Source organism: Trachurus trachurus, assembly GCF_905171665.1.
Source record: "Trachurus trachurus genome assembly, chromosome: 4".
NCBI lineage: Eukaryota > Metazoa > Chordata > Actinopteri > Carangiformes > Carangidae > Trachurus > Trachurus trachurus.
Window position 1 is genome coordinate 18,501,900 of NC_139898.1, and position 26,299 is coordinate 18,528,198.

Sequence of the window (26,299 nt, forward strand, 5' to 3'; positions counted from 1 at the left end):
GGGCAACTTGTAGAGAGGAACACATGTGACTGTATTGACCCCTTGCACGTGACGTCACGTTCCACTCGCGGTAGCTACGGACGCCATGATGGACGGCAAAAGAACAGTGAGCGTCAATTTGATTCAATGGGCGCGTTATAGTTTTGTGACATACCGTGGTTGTAGGGTTTCCCCTCCTTTTCCACTGAGCTGGTTCCAGTGCTGCTTCGGAGCCAGAGCCTGACTAGCACCGGTTCTTTGCTTTTCCACCGCTTAAGAACCGGTTATTGGTCCTTAAAACTGGTCCCAAGCACCAACTCCTTGCTGGTCTAGAGCTAAGAACCGGGGGCTGGCCACTGGCAGCGGGGTTACATGAGCAACAGGACCAGTGCGAAGATATACAGACACGTTATCGATGCCATTATAAGTTTGTTTATCTACAGTGTATAGTTGATGTAAACACAGTTGAAGCTAACTAGCTGAGCTACATGCTGTGGCTAATAACAGCTAACGCTCGTATTAAACATAGCACCGTCACAACGTAGTTGCCGTCGGATCGCGGCGATTACAACGAAGACGGCTTCCTGTTTTCTTTTATTTTTCAGCCGGCTTTAATCAGAGAATGATCACTAATTATAACAGAATATTGCAACGGATGAGTAGATATTCTATTTTAAATAAGTGATAATGCTGTGAGGCTGTAATGTGAAGTGATCGAGCCACATTGTTGGACAGCACCATACAGTCTGTATAGACAATACATTATCACTAAGCACTTTCTGCCGTCCGTCATGGCGTCGCGTCTCGCGTCACGTGATAATTGTGACGTAGCTGCAAGGGGTCAATAGACGTGAAGCAGGATTTGCTAAAATATTTACCAAAATGTAAGTATTTAAAACATCCATCCTGTGCCAGATTGAGCATATTTTCTTTTGTGTTTTTCTTTTATTTGATTTTTAAATGCCACAGTAAGTCTTTATTTTTGTCTGTTCATGCTTTCACATTACATTCAACACTACTGATGATTTTACTTTGCAGAGAGGGGTTGCCAGCATCAACAAGAAATAGTGTCACCATAGCAACGGATCAGGGCCTTTGCGTTTATGTCTACCTGTTGTGTTTCCTGAGTGCGTGTTTATATTAATTCTATTACAGTAGACACAACGCAGATAAATAACGCTGAAGGGATCAACAAAATCCTGAGTGAGGCATGTCCTCATTCCAGGTTTGTTTGTTGTCACTGTTATCTTGATGTTAAATGACACAAGGTCATAAAAACCTTTATGGATAAGCTAATAAAAAAGACAAACAAGGCCTTCCAAGCATAACCTTGCAACTCTGAATGAACACACACACAAAGCTACAGAGGTATAATCCTGGTTACCCTTCAATGTTTACCTTCCTGAACACTGAGTAAGACAAAAAAAAAAAATCTGAAATGTATTACAACCATTTTAGTGACCCTCTGTTTATAGTAAAATACAATAACAGCAATATTTTCTTTTGCTTTATTATTGATTCTCTACTTTATTGACACCCAAATGACTTTTTATGGTGTTTATTTATCTAGCACAGGTTTTCAGTGCCGCCACAAGAACAGACATAGAAAGGCACACAATGCGCTTTAATCAGTCAGAGCATTGGCCTGCCAAGTAATTCAAGGCTTTGATGAGGTCTCCCCAATGCACCATGCAGGCCAGGTTTGTATCATGCAATTTATTTTTCCAAATGTATCATGTTGTCTAGCAACCTGGCAAAAACAATCAACTGTTTCTGCAGCATTCTGGATTTGTTATTTCTCTTTTTCAATCTGTTGATTTAAGTCTCCCACTTTGTTTCCAATTATTGGAAATTAGTTTCTTTGCTTTTTTGTTGTTGGAAGATTTACAGACAGTTTTAACTATTACGTGGGTTACGTCTAAGACCAAACTAAACGCTGTGGAGTGAAGCAGCATAATTGTGTAAACATGGCTCTCAGACCTAGGAGCATGTGAAGTCAGATGTACCTAATATTGCACGGTATGATCAATATGAGCCAGAGGCAAAACCCCCAGATGTTCAAGCAGTAAAATCCTCTCCAATATCAGAGTGCACTCACCAACACTGATTATTGTTGTATACACAGATTGTATAAACATTAATGAAATATTGACATATTGAACATTGTTCTCGTTACCTAAGACTCTTCATTGTAAATGGTACATATTTACTTTATAGCTTTATTGCTAAACTCATTCTCCACGTTGCTCTACTTCCTGCCCTTGTGTTTAACATGCTCAGTATAAAGTGTATACTCTTACAATTCATTATCACTGGAGCTAAGGGTGATGCAGATTTGACTGCTAACATGAGAGAACTATTGATCATTACTGAGCATTTTTGCAGGATGGGAATCGCTAAGAAGGTTTGGGAGGATGGATTTATGGCTTCATTAGTTTGTGTATGGACGGCAGAGAGAAACAGTGACAGACTGCAGGGTAGAAACTGATAGGGTTCACGTGAAGACTGACCACACTTCTCCCTGTGTTAATCAACATAAATCAGGTGAAAGATTGAGTGGAAAACAATATGGCAATGAAGCACTGAATATTAATGAGGTGGTCTATACATCAAAGCGAGACAGGGTCAGGGTCATTTGTATTTGCTGAAATGATCCGCAACACCTGCGGGTACTTCTGTTCATTTTTTTGCTCAGTTTCATTCCCACTGGAAACTAGACCTCTGCTTTCTTGATATGGGCAAACAAGCTTCACATATCCTCCCATTTCATCATCATTGTTATTCAGTGAGAGCATCACAGAAGCTGGAACAACAACTATGCCAACCTGCCTTGACTGGGGCCATAATGCATTCATAGCCTGAGGTTTTCTGCCAAACCTTTTCCGCAGCAATTTGAGTGATCGAGTTTAGGGACATGGACGCTGCTGGATCCTCTATGCAGCCCTCATACTGTATAGGTGACCTTTTGACTCGGCTTGTTCACCTGACCTGAGGTTACTTTGTCCCCGCACAAAAGCACAGCATCATTGTCTGGCCGTGTCCACTCCAGCATACAGTCTGTGAACAAAAGGACACTGTACATACATTCAAAGCCCATATGTTAAAAACATAAGCAAGGTAAAGTAGAAGCATCCATCATCGGCATGATTAATTTGGTTAAAGTCATGCCTCTGCTCCTCCGTGAGAGGCCCTGGAGGAGCAATTATGTCATTTAGAGTAAACAGACATTTATCTCTGTTTGCATAATGGTCAATGGAAGGAAACCATTAAGAAAACAATAGCAGTAGTAGGTCTACCAACAACATCCTTCAAGACCACAGTCCAAACAATAAAAAAGTAAGTGAGAAGTGTGATTCACCTTTTAACAATATATTTCTATTTAACCACTTACCCTGTAGGTGAAGATAAAACTGCAGCTGTGTGTGTGTGTGCTACTGCTGAGAACTGAACTCAGCTGCACTTAATAAATCACAGGAATAGTGCTACCTCGCCACCCCACCACATGTTTTGCCACTAAGTTGCTTCTCTTTAAAACACGTATTAGTCATGGGTAATGATTATGTAATACTTGTCGACAACATGGGGACCACAATTATGGTTTTCATGTTGTTGCTTTCAATGTTTGTTAAGTAAGTTTTATGTCTCATATCAACACCAATATGAGAGAAATTTGATAATAACTTCATTGTATATATATATCAAAACGTAGAGATGTTTTCAGCATAAAAAACACACCCTCAGTCTATTGGGCTTAACAGTGATGAATAATAGCAATATAAAGACTTTAATGGGCCCACTAGAATTCATCAGATATCGACAGTGCCCTGACTCAGCAGTAAAATGACTACAATGTGCAGAGAGCCCAGAGATGGAGCCAGGTGATTTGCACAATTCATGACTTATTGAATTAAAGCCCCAGAATCAGTCACAGATGTCATCTTGAAAGCAGTGGAAAGGTCTCTACCTGTTATTTATGGAGGGTACATTGGACAAGCACTCCCAATTTTTAATTTTTTAAATACATCCTTAAATCTTCAATGTTATCTAAGTTTACCCACAGATGCTGAGACTTGGTTTAGTACTGTATGCTGAGCAGATGAAACATTTTATTACTCTGGGCTGCGTATAATTAATGGCTGTATTATGTGGCTGCAGTCTATATAGACTATTATATCTTATTATTTGATATCTTCAAATGACCTTTAATTCTCTACAACTGTACTGGAGTCAAGGCTACTGACAGCAAAATACAGTTAGAGTCTCTTTTTATCCTAATTAGTGGTTTTGACATTCAAGAGAAGGATAACAAACTTACTACTGCCATAAGCTTTATAATTTGGTATCATTTGAAAGGACATTTCAGTTTTCACTGTAAAACTAATGCTGAGGTGTGTAAGGGATATAAAAGGCCAAAATAAGATGTTATTTTGCAAAGAAGGTTTTGCACATTTTGGGCCTTGAAGACTTGGTTTTTGAGGGTCTGTTAGTATTTTGATGACATCACATACGCTACTGTATGTTTTTGTTGTGCTCCCCCTGATGACCCAAACAGCTTATTTATGATTAGAAACAAATACGAATATTTTAAGGAAAATAACAATGCAATATTGAAGGCAGCTCATGCATCACATGTCCTCACAAAATCTGTGTGAAATGATGTATCTGAGCATAGCACATTGTTCCATTTATTGGCCAATTGGAAAGACACTGCACAAAGTCAACAAACAATAGGAGCGTACACATGCTTTGCAATAGCCAGCAGCATACCACAGCAGTGTTTAGACAGTTCACCAGTGAACAACAATCAACAACAGCATTCTCAGCTAAATTATTATTCTCAAATGTCAAGACAATGCAGACAAGACTCAGCGTATTATAATTTTTTTCTTTTTCAGTTTTGATGATTTTCTTTTTACACATGAGATTTTTGAAAATATAAAAAACTGAATATATGTACATACATGTATATATGTATGTTATAATGTATTATTATTTTATTTTAATATATATATTTTTGTCTTTATTGCACAAGTGGAGTGTGACTTTGAAAATGTCCCTCTCCAGACAAATATGAGACTTGGGGTTTAGTGGTATGAGTTTTAGACCACTATAAGCACCCACACATCCGTATTCCTCGTTTTTATATTGTTTGGCTCAATCTAACCAGAGTTCACTCAGGAGACAACAAAAAAGCTGTACACCACTCCTCCATCAGTTATTAATTAGTATGATAGTGAAGATGTATAAATATTTGATAAAAAAAAACATGCTTCAGCAGCCACAAAAGCCCAACACATATTTTAAAAATCTGTTCATGTCCTTTAATAGAATATTACACCATCACATAAGCCAAAAACACTGCAACAAAAACAATCAAAAGTGCATCGCATATTGAACTGAAAGTCAAGTTGAGGACAGAGACATAAAGTACCAAAAGGACACTTAGAACCGTAGGTAGATATTTCTTCTTCCATCACAGCGACATGTTACATAATCCTATCTATGACAGATAAATCAAAATATCTCAGGGGGAAAAAAATACATTCCTCCCCAGCACACAGAAGAAGAGCACAAACAGCAGGTGCGTGAAAGCGCAAAGATAGCCCTCATCTGAGAATTGGGTCTCAGAGTTCAGAGTTGGCAGAAACTTCAGTCAGAGTGCACAGAGTTCTTGTTTGACATTCAAATGCAGAGGCATAATGTGAACAAAAGATAAGAAGATGGACGTCTGGTAGACATCCAGCATTTATTTACATTCATCAGCGGAGCCTTGGCTGGTGGCCCAAACCTGTTTCCATCTGCACATGTGACACCATCATATGCTCTTTAAACTGGCTTGAGCAACACTTTGCTTATTGTACCTGGTACTACTTCCCTTTTTACTCTTCATTTCTAACATGTTTTCCCTTTATTGTATGTAAATCTGGAAATAACCTTCGAAACAAACGAACAATAAACTGTTACAAGACTGAAGAAACTCTGCTTAATGGTAGTTTCAGATTGGCAACAAAAAATTATCATGTACCCTATCAGCGAACTACTTGCTGGGCCAGTCTGTGATTACTTGATAAAACAGAGACAAGAAACTAAAAAGATCTAATCCAGTTATCTCTACCACTTAAAAAGGACAAGCAACAGGTCATTGCACCTACCCTTTTGTGAAAACTGTTATTATCTGTCTTTGACGGAATGTGACTTTATCTGTCATGAGATTTTCATTCATATAAAAAAAACTGAAAGTCTATGGGCTCAGAGATTCTGAAAAGAATAAGCCTTTTTTTTAGCATTTGGAAAACACATATGTTTAAAAATTGGGCACAAATGCAAAAAATATAACACAATCAAACATTTTTGCCAGAAACAATCTCATCTCAGACATTAAGTGACTCTTCAGCTCATGAGACAACCGGTAAATCACTTCCATGCATTAGTGCCTTGAGTGAGTGAGATGGAGCCAGCTGGAAACAGCAGATTCTCCGGGCCTCATAAAGCCTTTCTCTCTTTTTTTTCTTTTTTTAATCATTATGTAATTGTACTCTCCCTTCAGTGCTGGTGCAGGACTCTGGTGTGTAATTGCCTGCTGAAATGGCCTGTTCCGTACACAGATGAACACCATTTAAACATGGGAGCAAACCAATCTTGACAGTCCTCACAATCAAAGCTCGGATAGCATCTGTTGTGTCCCCTCTCATATGTAAGTTAAACATCATTATGCAACATTATTTCTTTATGAAGCCAGACATTAATTATTGTCTTTCAAGATTACACTTTGTGGATCAGTAAACGGCAGTTTGCAAGTATTTTTAACTAATGTAACATTTATATTCCATAAGAGTAAACAACACTGCAGAATCATAGAAGGCCCTGTCTGCAAACACTGTGTATGCTTTTCCTGAATCCATTAAGAGGGGTTGAAATACATCATGTTGTCTATTTAGAGTGAATTAATCATCATTCCGCCATGTTCCTTTCCACTGTGGGACTTGGGTGGTATGTAACACCCTGGAAAATTCACAACCACATATAGAGCCAACTAGCTATAAGGGGATATTATTTTGTGCAACTACTGTTCCTCTGCTGAGGAGCAGGAAGCTCCAGACTCTCCTGGGCAGAGAACTGAGATAATTACATGACGCAGATTCAAGCGAAGGCTGACTGAGTCCATCGTAAACCCGACATATCCCAGAGCAATTTGTAAATGAATGTAGTCTTTGTTTTAAATGCATGAATTAAACCCCCAATGTTACTGTTGAGGTGTATAGAGTGTTAACTGCAGCACAACAAGAACATATTTCTTGAATAAACGCTCTGAATGCAGCATCACTAGCTCAATTAGTGGAGAATTCATTAAAATGAACGCCCCTCATGTCAGTGTGATAGCACTTAGATGTTAATGAAACGGATTATGTGTGGAGGAATACATATTCACAAGAAAAGTACTGCATGTCTCTGCACATTCATAGCTGACAACAAAATCCAGAACAATCATTAATACAGACAAATAACTGGTTTTTTGGCAACTGATATACTATGTACTGTAAATTTTCTTTCTATGATTTTGTTTTCACATGCTTATCATTGTAATCCTTTGAGTGGGCTACTAAGGCAGACCGGCTTCACAATCAATACAAGATAAACTCCCCTCTCTGTTGGCAGACACATGGAAACAGAACATGCTCATGACATTTGCAGAAAACAATTTCCTGTAGGGTCATTATCACTCAGATTGTGTGAATTCTCACATTTTGAAGGGTACAGGCAAGAGTGCCTGTCAGACTAACCTGCTGTTGAGTTTAACCAATCTTTGTGAACACAATTACAACATAATCATACAACAAGACAAAGAAGCCAAATTAAAGATTGTAACGACACCACAGTAAAAGGAATGGATTGCAGTGTCCCTCCAACGGTACACTTTATTTTATTTAGTCAGTTGGGACAAAACCAACTCATTAAGAAGTACCTTTACTTCATCTGAGTCCTCTGAGAAATTGCACTGCACACATTAAAGGACATTAATCTTTACTTCTACTTAGAGGTAGCATCAGCGCTACAGGTACACAGTTTGGCAGAGAAGGAGAAAAATTATGGACACATTCATTATTTAACAACGTCTAATGCAATCGCTATTCATTTAAAAGTGTGGACTTGACTTATATGGCTAGTTAAAGACATATTGTACCTGCAGTTGCCCTGTGCACTCTCAGAATCATTTTATGTGACCACCTTACTCTGCCGAAAGCTTTACATAGTTGTGAAGTAACAGCAGCCAAAAATAGCTTTTTTTCCCCCATCTTTTAAAGTCTGGACATGCCCTTCAGTATTCCATCTATTTTTCTGCTAATCAGCCTTATGTCCAAAGAGTAGCCCCTCTCTCCACTTGTATTGATGTAACTCCTGCCAAACCTGCACTTATATAGATTTTTTTTCTTCTGCAAAACAGATTTGGCTGTATGCAATTTGGACAGTCTACTTAGTTTAAACAGTGTTTGCATTTTGATCATCTTTACTGGAAAACCTAATATTCAACCAATGGGTAAGCGATACAGTTTCATTGTTGAGTTTCAATGAATAACCTGTTAAAATGTTTAAAATACTCAAGACTACCAGCTGGTGAAATTAGGTCCCTACTGAATGTGTCAAACTGGCAGGAATTGCTCAATGACACTTTGACCATCTGCCATATGCGGTCTCAAAATGTTAAACACCACAAACCTATGCTGCTTTCCCCACACACACTTTGCCACTCATTAAGAGTGGCCTTGAAGTTACTTTGACGAGAAAATTGCTGAGAAAATAATTACACAGCTACAATTTAGTGCATTCATATTCAGCGGGGGAATGGCAACAAACTAAAAGCTTCACATTTCATAGTCAGTGGCTGCTAACTGAGCAACACCATGCACAGTGTATTATAAAATTTACAACAACTGATTCAGTACCCAGAAGGTACCATCATCTGCATTCAGCTCGGTAACAACTGACTTCATATTATTATTATAGCACACTAATAAATACTTAATTACTCAATTACAATCAACAAATGGCTCCAGTTGAAGATTTTTCTTCTAAATGACCAAAGGTCATTTTAAAACAAAGTGGTTACATTTCATGTAAGATATTCCAAAGCTATTCTTAAGTTAATGTAAGCCATTTAAACAGCAATTTCTTCTTCTTTTTTTAATTGTAGACATTCACAAAAACCACTTGTCCTTTATTTGGCTTATGGCTTCAAGTTGAAGTTGAAAGCAGTGACTCAGATAAGAAACTAAAAAGAGAGCATGAGATGCACCACTTCCATATAAGTCTGTTTAGAGACACCCATTTTCAATGACTGGGTCTGGGAGATGTTATTAAAACAAGAAAAAAAAAACTGGCAATAAGAGAATTCTTGGCAGCCACAGCCAAATGCAAGAGGCGACACGGTCATGCGTACAACATGCTGGTTAGGTGACTTTGAATGGAATGTGTTTAAAGCAAAACAAATGCACCCAGAGCAGAGCTGGCTGGTTCTCATTAACACTGCAACAGAGACTACTCTGGTCTCCCAATGCACAATGTCCTTCTGTGTTGAGAAATGCATTTCTTTTCTTTTTTTTAAACAACACATCCAAGACAATACTGCATCCGCTTTCACATCTGTCTGGTTGTGGGCTCTCGGCCACAAGAAAGGGATTCCTGTCAAGGTTAGCTTAGCCACTTTGTGGTTTATGAAGGTTGTTGCTTTCTTGGTTCTGCTTGTTTAGAGCATCCAATGCTGTCTGGGCCTCCTTACGATCCTCTAACGAGCAGTTAGAGACAGCGTTAGCCACAATGCAGACCTTACGGAGGAGGATCTCCCTGAGGAGCAGATAGACCCACGGGTCCAGGATCTGGTTGAAGGACGCCATGCGGACTGCTGTCAGATAGGAGTAACAGTTGTAACGTTCATCCTGGTCAGAGCGATGACAGGACAACAACTGGAAAGATACCTTGGTCAAGATCATCTTCAGCATCAGCACCTGAAAGGACAGGCAGGCACAAGTTCTAACCAACAGATGCATGTTGAAAGTCAAAGTAACTTAAATATTACTGAGAATTAATGATTTAGTGTTATTTAGTGAAATGTAACCTTTAAAAGTGCCCAAAGGTCTAATTTCTGTTATATACACTCTTAGATAATCATTTTTGACTTTGTGAACAGTCTCTTTTATATTCAATATTCAAAATGACTAATCCCAAAACAATAAGCATCTAATGTATCAAACAACTAGGAGAGAAACATAATGTTGACACTCTAAGTACTCACACTCTGCTATCACTGCTACCACAGAGCTGTGGCTTCTATTAATATCTTAGCTGGGACTATTAAATATGTGACTGACAATGCATGACCTCATAGCACACTGAGCAGACCCGCAAACAGGACTCGGCTAAGTGGATTGCTCCTTAATGGCAAATGACAGCAGCATTTCAAAGGAAACAGGACAGCATTTGTTTTACTTGGAACTGGGGTGTACTGTATGTTTGTGTGTTTAGGAAGCGGGAGTGAAGAGTGATTTACATGCCTACAAGATAAATTAGGGCAGGAAGTACAGGTTGAGTGCATGTTGGAAAAGTACTGCAGTACATACCAGCAGAGGAGACCAGCACACAAGCAGGACGCACATGATCCCCAGCAGTTGAATGACGGTCTCTGTGGTGAGTCGCTCCCACTGCTTTGACGACTGAGACGTGCCAGACCTTGTTTTACACCGGATAATCAAGCCCCGGATCGTCACAACATTGCAGGTAACTGTTATTAGCAGAGAGAAAATCCCAAGAACGGCGAAAGTGATGGAGAAAAACGTACTGCCCGGGACTTCTGTGTCCCCCATGCCGATAAAGCACCATGTGCCCGGCCACTGTTTTTTGTATTCCCCGACTCCTGCAACGGGCAGCAGGGCAAAGAGCAACACAAGAAAAAGTATGACAGCCAAAGTCTGCTTTGTCACACTCGTCTTCATGTGGTTGGAGTACCAGTGGGGATTTGTTATTGCCAGGGCCCTTTCAACTGCCATGGCACTGGCCAAGAAGAGCGCGCTCAAGCCAAATGTTGTCATGCACACACCGAAAAAAGCGCACAGTGCGCCCGATGAGTCGATGCTCTCCCATTTCTTACCGGCTAAGTAAACTGATATTACTATAGGACTTGTCAAAAGCTGTCCAAACAAGTCAGCCATAGCCAGCGATCCAATACAAAGCAAAAATGACTTTTTCCGTTTGTTTTCCTTCTTTCTGTAAGAGATATACACCAGGATGAGAGCTAAAGAGTTGCCCACCATCCCGGTGATCATCATGGTTATGGGGATACCAACGGATACAGATCTGGAATTCTTGGTGACATTGTCGTCGCGTATCGTCTTGGAGATGTTATGGAGCAGCATCTCTGAAGAACAAACACAAATGTCCGTAGTCATCCTTTCGGTGATGGTAACCCTATATACGACGAGAAAGCCATGTGAGTGTCCAGCATCCTCTTACACTCCAAAGTCCTCCAACTGAATGCGGTGCGTAAAAGCGTGTGTGGACCTTTACGCGCTGGAGGCGGGACTACTTAGCAAAGCGCCAAGAGGAAGCAGACGTCTGGTTTGGCCTACATATAATGTTTAGATATATTCAGTATACCATAAACCCTTTTAGGGTGTCTGCCTTAAGATGACCTTATACTTCCCACTTGCAAGTAGGTTATGGCACTTTAAATGAATGGAAAAAGATCTCAGACGCACCTGCTTCAGAGTCATTGTTATGATGAAAGAGATAATCATTAAATCTTCAGGTGAACACAGTCTGACTTAGCTCACATGATAGGAAAAAATATCTTAACCTTATCTTTGTCTGTTAAGGGGGAGGAAATAGACACACGGTCCTTTAGCATTACATAAAAGGATGTATCAAATCATTGGGCGACTTCCATTCGGTTACCATAAGAAGGGAGTATTTATGTAAGGAGATGAAGTTATTTAGATATTATCACCTTTCTAGCCTAAAAACACTTAAGCCATTCTCATGTAGGGCTTAGGCTTGCTAAGGATTATGAACTTCACATCTTAAGGCGTTTTGAGTTTGTGTATTCAGTACACTCTATGAATTAGTAGCCTATAATTTTCTTACAAAATGTCACTTAAAATATATTTTATATAGGCTACCAACACAGACAAGTGACATAAGTAAATTGAACAAAAAAGTTGCTGTATTACTTTTGCCCTATTTGAATGCAGTGTCTTATCTTGAACCTCACTCTTGTGCCACACCATTTATCTATTTGTCTTGTGTTCAGTCAAATTCAGCTTCCCCTCTGCCCAACAGCACATACTGTATAGACCTATCAAGAGCAGCAACAAGTGCCACCTGTTGACCAGAGTAAGAATAACAACAGTATGTGGAGAACTGAGCCCTTATTCAATTGTAGCTCCTGCAGGCCTGCAATATACAGTATATTCACATATTGGAGGTCAGGATAGACATAATTGGGCCATGCATAGCCATTTACTGTCATTTAGATGGGAAATTAGATGAGTAGCCTATTTGTTGTTGTTTTTTAATGAGAAATCACAGAAATACCATCCAAGGTTTTAGTAATAACCCAAAGGAGTCGTAAATATAGGCCCAGTTGTCACTTCACCCTTCACTAAAGAAGAAAGTATCAGATCTGACAAGTGTATGTAAAGCTGATCGTCTAGATAAGGAGAAAATGGATTTTGCTTTTTCAAATTGGCTATAGGAGGCTACTTTTTTGGATTTGACGCAATTTAACATTATTAGGGATTTCACTAGAGAATTTACACCTTTAGCAAAAAGTGCAACAAAAAGGGAAAGAGGTCAGGTAACATTTCAAAAGTGTAGTACTAAAATATTATAGTTTAATTTAAAAAGCAGCAAACAGTAGCTTGTTCACTACTGTAATAGACTATTAACAGAACACCTAATGGCTGACTGTGAAAAACTTAGTTGCAGTTAGGGAACATCCACTGTAATCCTGCTCTTTTCGTTCATATCTTCTTCAGTGTCCAGTTCACAGACTGATCTCAAATATTATTTTTGCCAAAACTGTACTCTTCACTGAGCAACCAGAGCAGTGCACAACATACCAGGTCACTGAAGACAAACCTTTCCTTATGAAAATCAAACACAAATAATTACAAAGATGTATGTTGAGAGGATTTTATTTACACGTGTACATTTGTTGTTTGACCATTAAAAAGACTGTATTGCCACATTCTACTATAAATTGGGACATGTGTTTGTCAACGGTTTCTGTTGCATTAATCTTGAGCACAAAAAATCTGATAATTAATTCAAGTTATTAGTTTGTTGTGAAGAATGAAGAGGAATAACCGACTGGTATATTAGGCCACAATCGTTTAAAGAAAAAAATACGCTCAAGAATGTTGAACCTATAGTCAGCAATATCAAAAAGTAAAATACTTACCTTGAAAACATAAAACAAAAATATATATTTACCAGAAACAGGTGAAAATTTGTTGCTACAAATCTGATTTTAAGTTGGTGCTGAAGACTGCATTTATAAAAAAAAAATAAAGAAAAGAAAGAAAAACCCAAAAGAACAGACTTTTAAGACACAATTTTAGATACTTGCTAGGGCCAAAAATTACTCACAAATCATTTTACCCACAGCTGAATAGAATAAAAAGTACTGTCCTGAAGACATTAAGCAGAATGGGTTTTTAAATTGGATACAGCCTCTTCACAGTATATCTAATTTTCTTTACGGACCAAACATATGTTTATTGGACAGCTACAGATACAGACACTTGTCACAGATTAAGGGTGTATGTGGTTTTAAAAGGGAGCATGTAATGACAGGCAACAGCAGAGAGGTTACACTGTCGCTCTTAAGAGAGATAAGACTTTTGGAGGTTCTGTGAAAATGAACAGCATACTCAATGGATGTGGTTTTTTTTCCTTGCAACACAACATGCACTTGTGCTAAGGTTCCTTGTCTTGTTTGAAAGGCTGTAATAAAGTTATTTCTTTTTTGAACTGGAGCCAGAATGGGAGGATCCAGAGGACTGGCCACGGCGCCTGAAATCACAGAAACACCATGGGAAGAAGAGCAAGGTCAGCAGACGCAGATCAACATTCACTTATGCACACACAATAACAAGGTCATAGGATATATATATAGGAAAAAAAACATAGGGCAAAATGTGAACCTATTTTTGTAATTCTGAAATCCCACAAGCAGCGAGGCCACAGTAAACTAATAATAATCAGTGCCATTGTGGTATTCCACAGAAACCCAAACCTTTCGGACGAACGTGATCTAGAGCGCCTCCGTTTTCTCCCTCCAGATGAGGACCTGGAGCGACTGCGCTTCTGTCTCCTCTCAGGTGAGGAGGAGGGTGAGCGGGACCTCTTCCGGGGAGAGGAGCCCTTTCCAGACCTGGAGCTGGATCTTTTGGAGGAATAAACCAAGCACTGAGGTCAGTAAGGTCCAAGCAAGAGCTTCACCAGGATGGGTATTTATCAAGCTTCTCTGAATAAGAGCACTCGCATCTGGACAATCGCTGTAACGCTCACTGAACTAACAAGAATATCAAGCTTCTAATGAATATGGTGACATTAACCAAGCAGGCCAAGCCAAGTCCACTGCTGAGAGATGCTTGATGAAGACCCCTGATACTTTGGTAACATTGAAACTAAATTTAAGACTCGGTTTTGCTTTAACTCGGCCTAATTGCAACAAATCTACGTGGAACCGATTAAAACCCATCATAGCTGTTGATGAGTTTGCCTCAAAACCAAAATGACTAACGGCAGATTACGAAAAGGGAATCAAGAGTGGGATAGGCAATAACTAGTGAGTTGGACTGTTGTGGAGCTTACAGCCCCATACATACACTCTCTAAAGGGAGAGAGTGCATGTCACCTCATTCACCTGGAGTGGGACCTCGAGCGAGATCCAGATCTGGAACTGGATGAGCTTCTAGAGCGGGACCTGAAAGACAAAAACAGAACCTTTCCAATATTTTCCAAACAAAATGATTGCTACATATGTGGTTTATGTGACAACACGCAGACAAAACAGTTAACTGCGCTATATAAACCTCGCTTTACCGTCTGGAGAAACAGAAAGATAACTAAAACATATAGTCGATAATACCATTAAGACTGAAGCATGTGAATCAATGGACAACAATTGCAAAAGGAAGCCTCGGTGAGCTTCTTTTTGATTGATTGGCTGTAGCATAAACAATGCATTCCTTCCATCTCAACTCATGGACATTTAAAAACCCAGCACAAAAGATATAATCACGAGGTATCATTCCATCTACACACCACTGTCTCTCAGCACAGAGGGGGAGGGGTCAAGAAGAGGGAAACAACAAATCAGCAGAACAGGACATTTGATGGATGGTTGATCAGTAAATCAGAAGGAAGATTGAGCTGATACTGACATTTTGCCCGGAGTTACCCTTGACCTGTACCCTTTTACCTGGACCTCGACCGTGAACTGGAGCTGGAGGAGCGCGAGGATGAGCGGGAGCGGGACGATCCCGAGCGGCTGCCCTTTTTCTTGGCTGGCTTGTCCTCTTCGTCACTAGCATCCAGGTCGTACTTTGACAGGTCTCCATCATCATCCTCATCTTCGTCATCCTATAATAATAATATTAAAATTAATAATAATAATAATAATAATGCCTTGCATATAGTGCTTTTTTAACGATACCTAATACCCAATATATATTATATTATTTTGAATTACAATGTTTTATGATTACTTTAAATTTCCAGCTACAGCCATTATTCTTACATCTAGTTTGTACTTGGAAAGGTCGCCATCTTCTTCCTCTTCCTCTTCTTCCTCGTCATCCTCATCTTTTACCACTTCTTTCTTTTCACTTTCTTTTGAGGAAGATGTGCTGCTGGTCTTCCCACGATACTTTTTCTTTTTTCTACCGAACTGCAAAATTTACAAGGGATACTCTGTATCATTTAAAATTATATGTAACCAGGTTATTTGACTGAAATGTTTTAATATTCAAACATTGCATTTAATTGATGATTCAGTTTGAGTCAGTACCCACTTCATCATATTCACCATCAGATTCCTCTCGCTCAATGTATTCTACATTTTCCCTTTCATTGAAACCTCCGCCATAACCTGCAGACAGATGCGGAAAAAACAAGTCAATAAAAATGTGGAGCAGAGCATCTTCCATGTCTGGAATGGATGTTTTCTTGAGTCTATGAGGTAACAATAATATAATAAGAAGATAAGATAACCATGTCTGAATAGTGAAATGGGTTTGACTAAAAGAAAAAATTGGTTTTGTCTATACTATACTACTGTAGGTAATTATACTTTATTGAATGGGTTAAATAGAATTACATTACTAGAAATAGATTTAAATCATTGACTAAAACTAGACTAAAATAGTCATAGGTTATTCTGACTAAAATAAGACTAAAATGCTCAGACTTTTAGTCGACTGAAACTTGACTGACAACTTCTAACTTGACAACACTTTTAATTACCTGTTCTCTCTTCCAGCTTTGCATATTTGGGTGTGTTACACATGTTGCACTCCGACCGCCTAGCCCAGTTCACATTGCCACATCTGTATGACAAGAACGAAAAAAGAAAATGCTGTTATGTAACTTTTCAGACCCCTATACAAACACTGGTGGCAATGACACTGCATTCACTCATTGACAACAACAACAAGGATGTGTTTAAAGATAACAACCCACATAACCTAAATTGGTGTTTGTTATACACACACATACGTTTTGCACTGCCAGTCATTTGCGCTGAAGAGGCCTCTACTCTTCTCAGCCAGAGTTTTACCAATCTCCGTTCCTCCTGCTTTCATCATCTTTGCCTCGGTGGTCTTTTCTGTGGACAGGACACAAAACAGCGTTAATGTATGTAAAGGCATGCGGCCAGATATAATAATTTGCATGAAGAATAACTCACCCCTGCCACATCTGTTACAACTAGTTCTTCTTGCAAAGTTCACATTTCCACACCTGTAAAATGCACATAAATAAAGGTTTAAGCTTAGCACTAAATCACCAAAGCTTAAAATGAGTGTGCTTCAAGGGCGCAATCGCCATAAGAGTTGTGTTGGTTTATTTATTTTTTCATGTGCTCCACATACACCATTAGCTAGCAGCAGTCTTTCATTGTACACGCTGCTATGTCAAAGGCCTGCGCACTAACCACTGCAGCTGGCTTGTCTATCTGCTCCCGGGTTAAATGCAGATCGTTGGCAACATGATATTGCTGACTGCCGCAGAAAGCAACACTCATGACAACTTGGCTGCTGCAACATTGTAAACACCACCCACAATAGTAAGTGGAGACTCTCACCCCAGCAGCCCACACAAGACAGCGACAGCTAGCCGTGCTATCTTGAAAGTCTGCGCACACCGACAACATTCAGACTCCTTGACCCCCACCCCAAACAAATCCAAATCAGATCCCAGATGTAAATGCATAAGTGACATATGGTGTTTATTTTTGCTGGCTGTGTAGCTAAAGAGATGAAAAGTAAAGTAAACGTTAGCTAGTTTACTTTGCAAGTCAACGTTAGCATGAACCAGATGCTAGGAGGCCGAAGCTAACTAAATGTTTGCCTGTTAGCACCACCGGCTAATTAAACAGACTTGTCCGGGTTAATCTGACCATCTGGTACGTAAAAAGCGACTTTACTCTTTACGTGAGGGGCACTTACTTTTTATCGGGACAAATCCAGTCCCCGTCGCTGACTCGAAAACTCTTCCCTGACATGTTTGTGCCCGTTCACACTGAGCGGCTCGCTGCCTGCCAGGGTGTGCTGCTGCTCGGTGGCTCGGCTCGGCTACACCGCCTCCCTCCGCTGCTGCGTTCATGGCCCCTCGGTGAAAACCCGGTCGCTCACTTTCCCTCCGATCGTGATGTGGAGGGTGACATACTGTACTCCGTGAAACGTCAGATAATCCACTGGGATAACAAGTGTCGGTTTGATCATCAAAACTGAAAATGTAAGAATTCATGTATCACAGCCTGGACAATGTAAACAAATTTAGTTATAGCTATATAAATATATACCGACATTCTCGAAAGCAGGTGAATGCAACATTGACAAAGACCAAAATCTAGGTAATAGTGATAATCAGACATGGTCCTGTCATTTTCTGTATCTTTTCATTGAAAAGATAACGGTTATTACTATTATTAAGGTAATGGAAATATCACAGTAAAGCTTCAAGATAAGGGCCTGGCTATAAATCTGATCTTGAATACCAGTGACATAACATCCATATAGTTATATAGCATAATTTAATTTAGCCGGGTTAGGGTTTGGGTCAGGGTTAAATCACCCTCTTAGCATACTTGAAAAGCACAGCTTTTATTTACCTATCAATTCATTTGAATTGTATAATAGAGAAACATAGTTGCATACGTCTGTGTACTGAATATTGTACACAGAGAAAGAACAATAGGCCTACATTTTACTTTTTATAGTGCCCTTTACTGTGTGACTTGTAAAAGGAGAACATGCAGCTTCATAGACTAGTGGCAACTTGTAATATTGGGATTTAGAAAATGAAATGCAGTCATTTTGTTGTTTTACACTGTTAAACCTTGCCCTTAAATCTCAAAAGATGAAAGATACTGTGACAGAAAGAGTGGATGTGTAGGTTAAGCTCTAATATTGATGACTCTAAGCACATTGTCCCTTTCTAAGATGTTCAGAATCTAAATTTAGCAGGCTGAAACCCTGAAACTGATTTCACTTGTCACTTGTCTTCTAACCGTGTCAGTCCCGCCACTAGATGGCAGTTAATGTCAATGTTTAACACTGTACATGGTCACAGGCCCTCCTGTTTTATTTTGGACTCATCTTCTTGCTCCAAATGCTTTTGCCTGTTCATCTGGATCAGGGCTGCATCAGGTTATGAAAAAAAGTCTCTTTAAGTGGGTTTAGTGCATGTTCACCTGTACTTCTTTGAAATAGTAAGATTTCATTTGAATCACACGAAGCAGGGGAAGATACACTTGAATTTAGATACATATGTACTGTGTACATTTTGCAGATTCTGCTCTTTCTTGTCACTGCTACAAAAAACACAACATTGATACTATATACCATGTGTAGTAATATTTATAACCAAATTCACTGTGTATATTCCATCAAGCTTTGAGGACACCTGTTTTAGTGCTTTATCAGTGAGTTACATTGTTTTCTTACACATAAAAAAAATGTATTTGTTGCATGATGCCAAACAAGCAAGCAAAAATGGGACACAAAAATTATTTCAAAATAAAAATGTTGATTCTCATGAGTCCATAACATGAAATTTGCTAATATATGGCAGAAGATATAAGAATGAAGTTGGTGAATTATCCACTTGTTGGAAGTAGCATTGATATTGAGAGAAATCCAGTAAGAATCAATCTCTGACAGAACAGCTTCAAAAAGAGAACAGGGGGGGAAGTCCTCTCATGGTTCTCATAAATCAAGTACATGTAACTCTAACAGATACATGGTGATTAAAACAATGTATGATTGAAAATCTTGTTCAGTTCATCTCCACTGTATAATGAATAAACCCATCTTGTCCAAGACATACAGGATAAGCTTCAGTAATGTCATTACAAAACTGTCAAAAGCAGCCAGAGCAACAGAAAAGAAACTAGATGACACATTGATACATTGATGTAATAATTGTGGACAATATTTACAAACTTCCAGGGGGAAAAAGCTCTAAAGTTTGGGTCTGGCGCTATAGCAGCTACTTGGCATTTTGCAGGACTCAATCAGTTAATTTTAGTGCAAATGATAAATTGTAATATATACAGTATATACTGTGTATAATATATATCTTGAACTATCAGACAAATTCGACCTTGGAAGAACACACTTGCAAGAAGACACAAAATAATCCATAAATTCAGATGAAAAGATGTTACAGCTTTAAATATCAAAGTATCTAACGTGCAAAGAGCAGCACGCCATATGTTGCTGGGATGTAAATGCCACTAATGAAGAGGAGGCACAGACTTTAACTTGCAAGATGCATTTACTGATGATACTTAACAAATGCTCCAACTAAAGCAGGGCTTAGGCTGCTCTAGAATTGCCCTTGTCCACCCAATCTGCTGTCGGTCAAAGTCAAAGACCCTTGGAGGTCGCTGTCACAGCTGGTCCGTGACCCCGAGGCCACACCAGTAGCCATTTTAGTGCTTCAACTGGAGTCATTTACTTTCTTTTATGTGCTCACTGTTTCTTTTGCCTGTTTTTTGATAGCAGTGAAATGACATTGCTGAGGCTCTTCTCTTATGTCCTGGACAAGATGGGTTGATTTAATTGAGCACAATGGAGATGAACTGGACAAGATTTTTTAATCATACGTTGTCTTAATCATCATGTATCTGTTAGGGAGACATGTGGCTGATTTATGAGCCCCATGCAGGGTTTATTAGGACGAGGGGCCGGTAAGGATAATGTATCAGAGGCGAGAGAGGCATGTTTTATGATTCAGCCTCTATGCTGTTAAAGGAAATGACTTCTGGACCTTCATTACTATAATTCGGAATATTGTACACAGAGGCCAGAAGTTTGATATCATATGAAAACAGATGTCTCTACTCACAGAAGTTGTTATGCATCCGTTCTGTTCTGTTTGAGCTCTGTTTGCTTCATCAAAGTTATGTTTTGTGAGGGAAACCTTGTTTCTCCTCACACACACGCACACACACACACATACACACAGGAACCATGTCTGTTCACAGGTTTCAGCTGAGGACGTACTTTCTGCTTTTGCTTTCAGCATTGCACAGAAAACAATGAGGAAAGATATGAAGCAAATGAAGCCATGAATAACTAATAAGGAGACAATGCCAACGTCGTGGTATGTTTGCAGCAAGGAGTTGCACGGTAGATTCGGAGAGGAGTCAGGCAATTAAATAACACTTAGGTAAACAATGTCCAATTATATAAAAGTGGCTTCACTGGCTGTGATGCTTTTCTAAGTTAGCTCTGTCTCTTTTTAGCCAATGTACAACCCATGATCTGATTATGTCCTGGGTCAATAACGCTACTAAGAGAGATTTTTCATGGGTGTCAATGAGGCTTTGGCTAGGCTGACACTGTTTTCTAGCCCAGTGGCTGGATACGGTTAAAGGTTCATGCACGGCAGAGTCTCTGACAGAGAAAGGCAGCCATGTATGCAGGTTTGGAAAAACCTACTGCAGGCTGCCAGGGCTTTCCAATACTGACAGATGGCAGGGAGCTGTTCCTGTGAAAAGGGGGTAGGGTGAGGGTGAAGAGTTGGAAGCTGGTGTACGCTGATGCACTCCACCCACCCGCTCTTATCTCAATATCATGATTCAGCATTAATCAGGGGAGGAACTTGTATTTCCCATGTGTCAAACAAACGTCAAGTGTTGCTGGATGTAATTTTATTCTCTGCTCGTATACGGCATGTCTGCCAGTAAAGGGAGGTGGTCCTGGCTGTGTTCACACAGGTGAACTGTGCGGTGCCAGCGAACCCCATCAGAATTATATAATGCAGACTACTGCACAGTGAAACAGCTCGAGCTGGGAGATGTGCCGCCGCATTGTGCCGTATCTCCCGTCCTCTCAGCCGGTCCTTATCACTAAAGCACATTCATTTTGGGAGCCAGAGAGCATGCATTTTACAGTCCACTCTCACCACGTCTTGTAAAAGTAATCGACAAAGCATGATATGATGTGTAAAATTTGAAATTAATAAATCTGTTTAGCAGTAATAAACTGCAAGATGGCGTGAGTTCCACTGGCTCATCAGTTTTGATTGTGTCAGTGCAATAAAGAATTTTTATATTACATTTTCATCTACTGGTGCTTTTTCTTTAATGCCATTCATATTTATATACCTTTTCTGAACTGTTTCCAATTGCATTTTAATCTATTTTATAGTCTTATACACCATAATTCTTATGGTCAAAAGTTTGGTAAAGATCCCTTGTGAAGGAAAAGCACTACTCCAAAGATCACGTTCACTCAGCAGAGGCCTGTATTTGAGCAGAGACAACCATAATTCCTTGAGCTTGCAGGTGATCTTGAGCATCCCTCGCTGACAATATCAATGTGTCAAGCCCGGCAGATCTAGACAGGCCAGAGAATTGGAGGAGTGATGTTAGCACCAGGTCTGAGACCAGACATTGTTCCTGAAATGGAATCAGAGAATTCCACGGATAAAGTGTTTACAGGGCAAGAGGTGAGCTCACTTAATGATGCCCTGATGTGTGTCAGTACGAAATGCAATATCTAAACCCCTGCTTCCATTAAGACAAGGCCAGCGGGATGCTTGCCAGTGTCATTCCTCAAACGGTTTTGTCAGGTCTGTCGAGCAGATTCTTGTTTAATTGCCGTGCATCACTTTTGGGGACCTCTTGGAAAGGAGAGAAATCAATGTTCTTCTTCTTCTCCAACCCCAGGCAGAATAAAGTCGGTATCAGACACTGTCTCCGAGTGACTGAAACATTAACTGGAAACATGAAAATGCTGAATTCAACAGAGTACTAGTTCTATCTTAATTATAGACTCTCTTTTTGTGCCAGAGTTGTTTACCTTCATTCGATAATAATAGAACAGTGATGATGGGTCTGCCTTTAATCTGTTATCAAAGATAATCCATGAGAATGTCTTTACAATTAAAATTTTTGATGTATTTGCTAACATTTCACATACCACATGGCGCTCTGTATTATTTTTATTTAAAAAAAAAATTTTTTGGGGGGGGTTGTATATTCTCGCAGCAAAAGAGACAGAATGGGAAAGTGAGATAGGTATTCAGAGAGAGTGGAAGCTGCCAGATGGACAGAGAAAAAGGAAGAGGGGATGGGTTCACAGTAAACAATACTCAGACTGTAATTAAGTGACCCGACTTCAGTTACAAACATTATCTGGGGAAAATTGTTTTTGTGATTTGACGCGCTCAACCGTGTATTTGATCCCACAATTCCTCTCTCTTTAACCCCCCCTCCTCTCTCCTTTTCTTTATTCACTTCAAGTTTCACGTCACCACCTCACTGCAGAGCTGACAGTTACTGAAGAGGTAATCTCATTGCCATATAACAATGGCTAATGCAGGAAAATAGGAAGTAGCTTCGGCGCAGCTTTGGCCTATGCATCATCTGGCTCTGCTCTTGGCAGTGACATAGTCCTGGCACTGGGCTGATTAATGTGATAGGTGGAATTTGTCTCGTTATGTTGACACCGGCTAATAAATGCCTTGTAAACAGCCAGTCACAGCTGTTAATGCATCATCATAATCCAGGATTAGGAGGTGCCAGGCATGGCCAATAAATGCAATTAGGCACTGACAAAATTAATTCGCCCATACTCTGACTTTCCTGCGCCCTGTCCATTCTGAGGGAAACTCGAGTGTGCCGTGTGATTCTTCACAGGGTCACAGGGGGATAAGCGCGCCGAAAATCTCCTCATTAAATAAAGAATATCTCACTCAATTTGTGTTCACTACAATGCATAATTTGTGGACTATCAACTCCGAGTGAGATTGAAATGAAAACAAATATCCCTGCTTTGCTCCTCTAATCCATTTGGAATCATGGAATTATCAACGAGGGAGTCGGCTTGGAAGAGAGAAATCGAAGGAGAAAACCGTATCCTGAGTGAAAATGAGTGTGACAATGTTATCAAGCTGAAAGTCATCATGCAAATGCTGTATTTCATTCTTACATCCCACCTTTTTCTCAGAGGAGAGACAAGACAGGTGACTTTTAAATGTGACTGGTCGTTAGAGAGGTCACCAAGACCGCCATTAGCTTCCTGTCACTCTTCTCCGTCATGCCTCATTGGTGAAAGTTGTGATGCATTTCTTCACGTTTTTAGTCACCGCCCTTATTTTTTGGCAGCCGGGACTTTGCTCGGATGTTTTTCTTTTTAAAAGACTACCCACACACCTCCTGCACCCACTCAGCCCGTCCTATTACCGGAGTGATGGTCAATTGAGATGATCAATTTGCATAATGGAGCATTAAATTGGGCCCATCACACCAACCTCTAAGCAGCTTGCTCCCATGGAGGGCTCACTGAAAATGGCAATTGCTCTTGAAGGGGTGACATGTATCCTTCTTGCTGGAGAATCCTTTTCACCATGCAGGCTGAAGCAGTTGGCTCTTAGTTATAGCACCAGCCACTGAATAATGCAGCCCCTTATTCATGAGTAATCTGTTACTGGATGGAGGAGTTCATGCTAAAGGAGGAACTGAGTCAAATGATGAGAGGAAATGTTAAAGTGATAGGGGAATTAACACTCAGATTAAGATTTTACACTCATCTTTTCTTTTGCTTTATCCCACCTTTATCTTTGCCAGAAAAGAGAAAGAGACCAGAGCACCCAATTTAATATTTCTCTGTCTAAAAAGAGCATTTTCTTCAAAGTGTCAAAAAATAATTCATTCCTTCATCCTCATCCATTTCCATTAGAGTAACAATTTGCCTTCATTGTAATGTCCCCCCTCACAGACCAGTGGTCATCCCTTGGACATGGAGCAGATCATTTTGATTAACAGCCACCAATGAAATCTAAGACGGCTATCTTAGGCAGATTAGTTGAGGTTTTTAGAAGTATGTCAGAGCCTAAGGACCTGTGACAAATTGCATCCAAGGAGCTGCTTGGATCTGAGGCCGGCAGGCTGTGATTGATATGTGTGCCGCGTGAGTGGCAGGGAGGAATGAGATAGAGCTGTTGTGGCCTTCTCCAACATGTTCCCTTTGTTTGAAGGGTTTTCTCTGGGGAGAGTGTTGTCCAGAGAACAATATGGCAGAAGCTCCTTGGTGTGCAGGTTTTGTTAACTGGCTATTTGTAAGTGCCCATTTGGCATGGTGAGATTTGGCGTCTGGCAGCTAAAGCAAATTTCATGGAGCTGAGTGCAACACTAAGATGGACTCAGATGTTTACACAGCCTTGTACACATTTCAGATCATTTTAAAAAATTGATTTGATATGAAAAGGCCTTTTCACTACATCTGCTACAATGTTAATGCAATTGCTCTCCGTGGGCAAGGCGCTGGCCATACAAGTGATTTGCTCATATGAATAGTAAGTGAAAAACTTTAATCCCCCTGAGAGAATACTACCTCTTCTTGCCACAGGCAGCCTGCTGGGCTGCTGGCAGCCTATCAGCCGTGGCCTGACAGGTGATTGACATTAAAGAACTAAGGGATTCAGAGGTAGTTGTGAGCGAATGGCCTGATACGTTTTTATGAAGCGTTTGTCAGATAGTTTTGTGACATTGCAATTGGATGAAAGGGGTCTGTGGAGTGTAATTTGGCAGTTTGACGAGGAGGTTGATATTCTCCTAGCAGCCAAAACCAAGGCAGGTTAATTAAAAATATTTACAAATGAATTGCTCTCTTAAACCAGATATTGAGTTGCTGGAATGAGTTTAGCTTTGATTGACACCAAATGATTTAAATAGCTAAACGAAAACAAAACATAGAACATTTTGGAGGGCAGTAGTTGAAGAAAGTGTGACATATTTGCTTGATTTGAAAGAATTCCCATATGGTTGTATCTTGCAGAGCAAAGACCCTCTCTTTCCAGTCATCTAGTTATGAAAAGACTGTGTTCACACTCACAGATAACAGGAGTTGGAATGGTTGTGAATGTGTGTGTGTTTTCGCATGTGGTTGTTTGGACTGGAGGTATGTGTGTGTGCAAATGTTCCTCTCTTGAAATCTGCCCATATGCATCTCTGTGGGTGAGCAGGCAAGCTTGTCTGGATCTGCCTTGTCTACATGAGTCTGTGTTTAGAGCCTCACACGGCTTGGTTGGTGGGGGGATTAATTGGTAAGGCTCTGCATGCATGAGTGCGATCTAATTTACCACCATCAGTTGATACACAATGGTAAAGGTCCCTAAACAGGCAGCAATGAAATACATCTGAAGGTCTCATTCCCGTTCACTGTCTGGTCTGGTTAGTACAAGTGCAACGGGGCGCCACTGCTCAAGGCTGTCACCGAGGCCGCAGCAAAAACACATCTCGCTATCTGACTGGAATCTAACACTTTTCTTCATTCCATTTTAAATGTCACGGCCGAAAGACAACATGGCTGAGTATTTGCTCCTCTACGCTCCAGATCCATACCATTAGCATAAATGGAGAATCAATTATTTCAGCCCTGATGGAGCTGATTATGCACAGACAATAAAGGCAGAAGGAAGGAGTCATAATTACAAGATGACCTATGTCGCCTTTCCAACATCACCAGTGTCCCAGCACCATGTTGGTATTTCATGGGTGAGCCGGTAATTACCTGCTAAGAACTGCTGA

The 26,299-nt window shown here is 40.0% G+C and overlaps 2 protein-coding genes across 3 annotated transcripts; both read right to left on the reverse strand.

The window, feature by feature from the left end:
- Positions 1-5,304: 5,304 nt before the first annotated feature.
- ptger3 (prostaglandin E receptor 3 (subtype EP3)) lies at positions 5,305-11,337 on the reverse strand. The gene is made up of 2 exons (XM_083970817.1): positions 10,593-11,337; positions 5,305-9,980 (listed from the first exon to the last, which is right to left on the reverse strand). Exons 1-2 carry the CDS (start codon positions 11,295-11,297, stop codon positions 9,672-9,674), a joined length of 1,014 nt encoding a protein of 337 aa, XP_083826943.1. The 5' UTR covers positions 11,298-11,337; the 3' UTR covers positions 5,305-9,671.
- Positions 11,338-13,153: 1,816 nt separating this feature from the next.
- Positions 13,154-17,856, reverse strand: zranb2 (zinc finger, RAN-binding domain containing 2). Of its 2 annotated transcripts, XM_083970414.1 has the most exons (10): positions 17,703-17,856; positions 16,943-16,995; positions 16,753-16,861; positions 16,501-16,583; positions 16,050-16,126; positions 15,776-15,925; positions 15,458-15,618; positions 14,900-14,959; positions 14,267-14,416; positions 13,154-14,043 (listed from the first exon to the last, which is right to left on the reverse strand). In XM_083970414.1, the coding sequence occupies exons 1-10, from the start codon at positions 17,756-17,758 to the stop codon at positions 13,986-13,988; spliced, it is 957 nt and encodes a 318-aa protein (XP_083826540.1). In that variant the 5' UTR covers positions 17,759-17,856; the 3' UTR covers positions 13,154-13,985. The 2 variants fall into 2 exon arrangements, with proteins under 2 accessions (XP_083826540.1, XP_083826539.1); XM_083970413.1 differs by having other exon boundaries at positions 13,154-14,416.
- Positions 17,857-26,299: the final 8,443 nt, after the last annotated feature.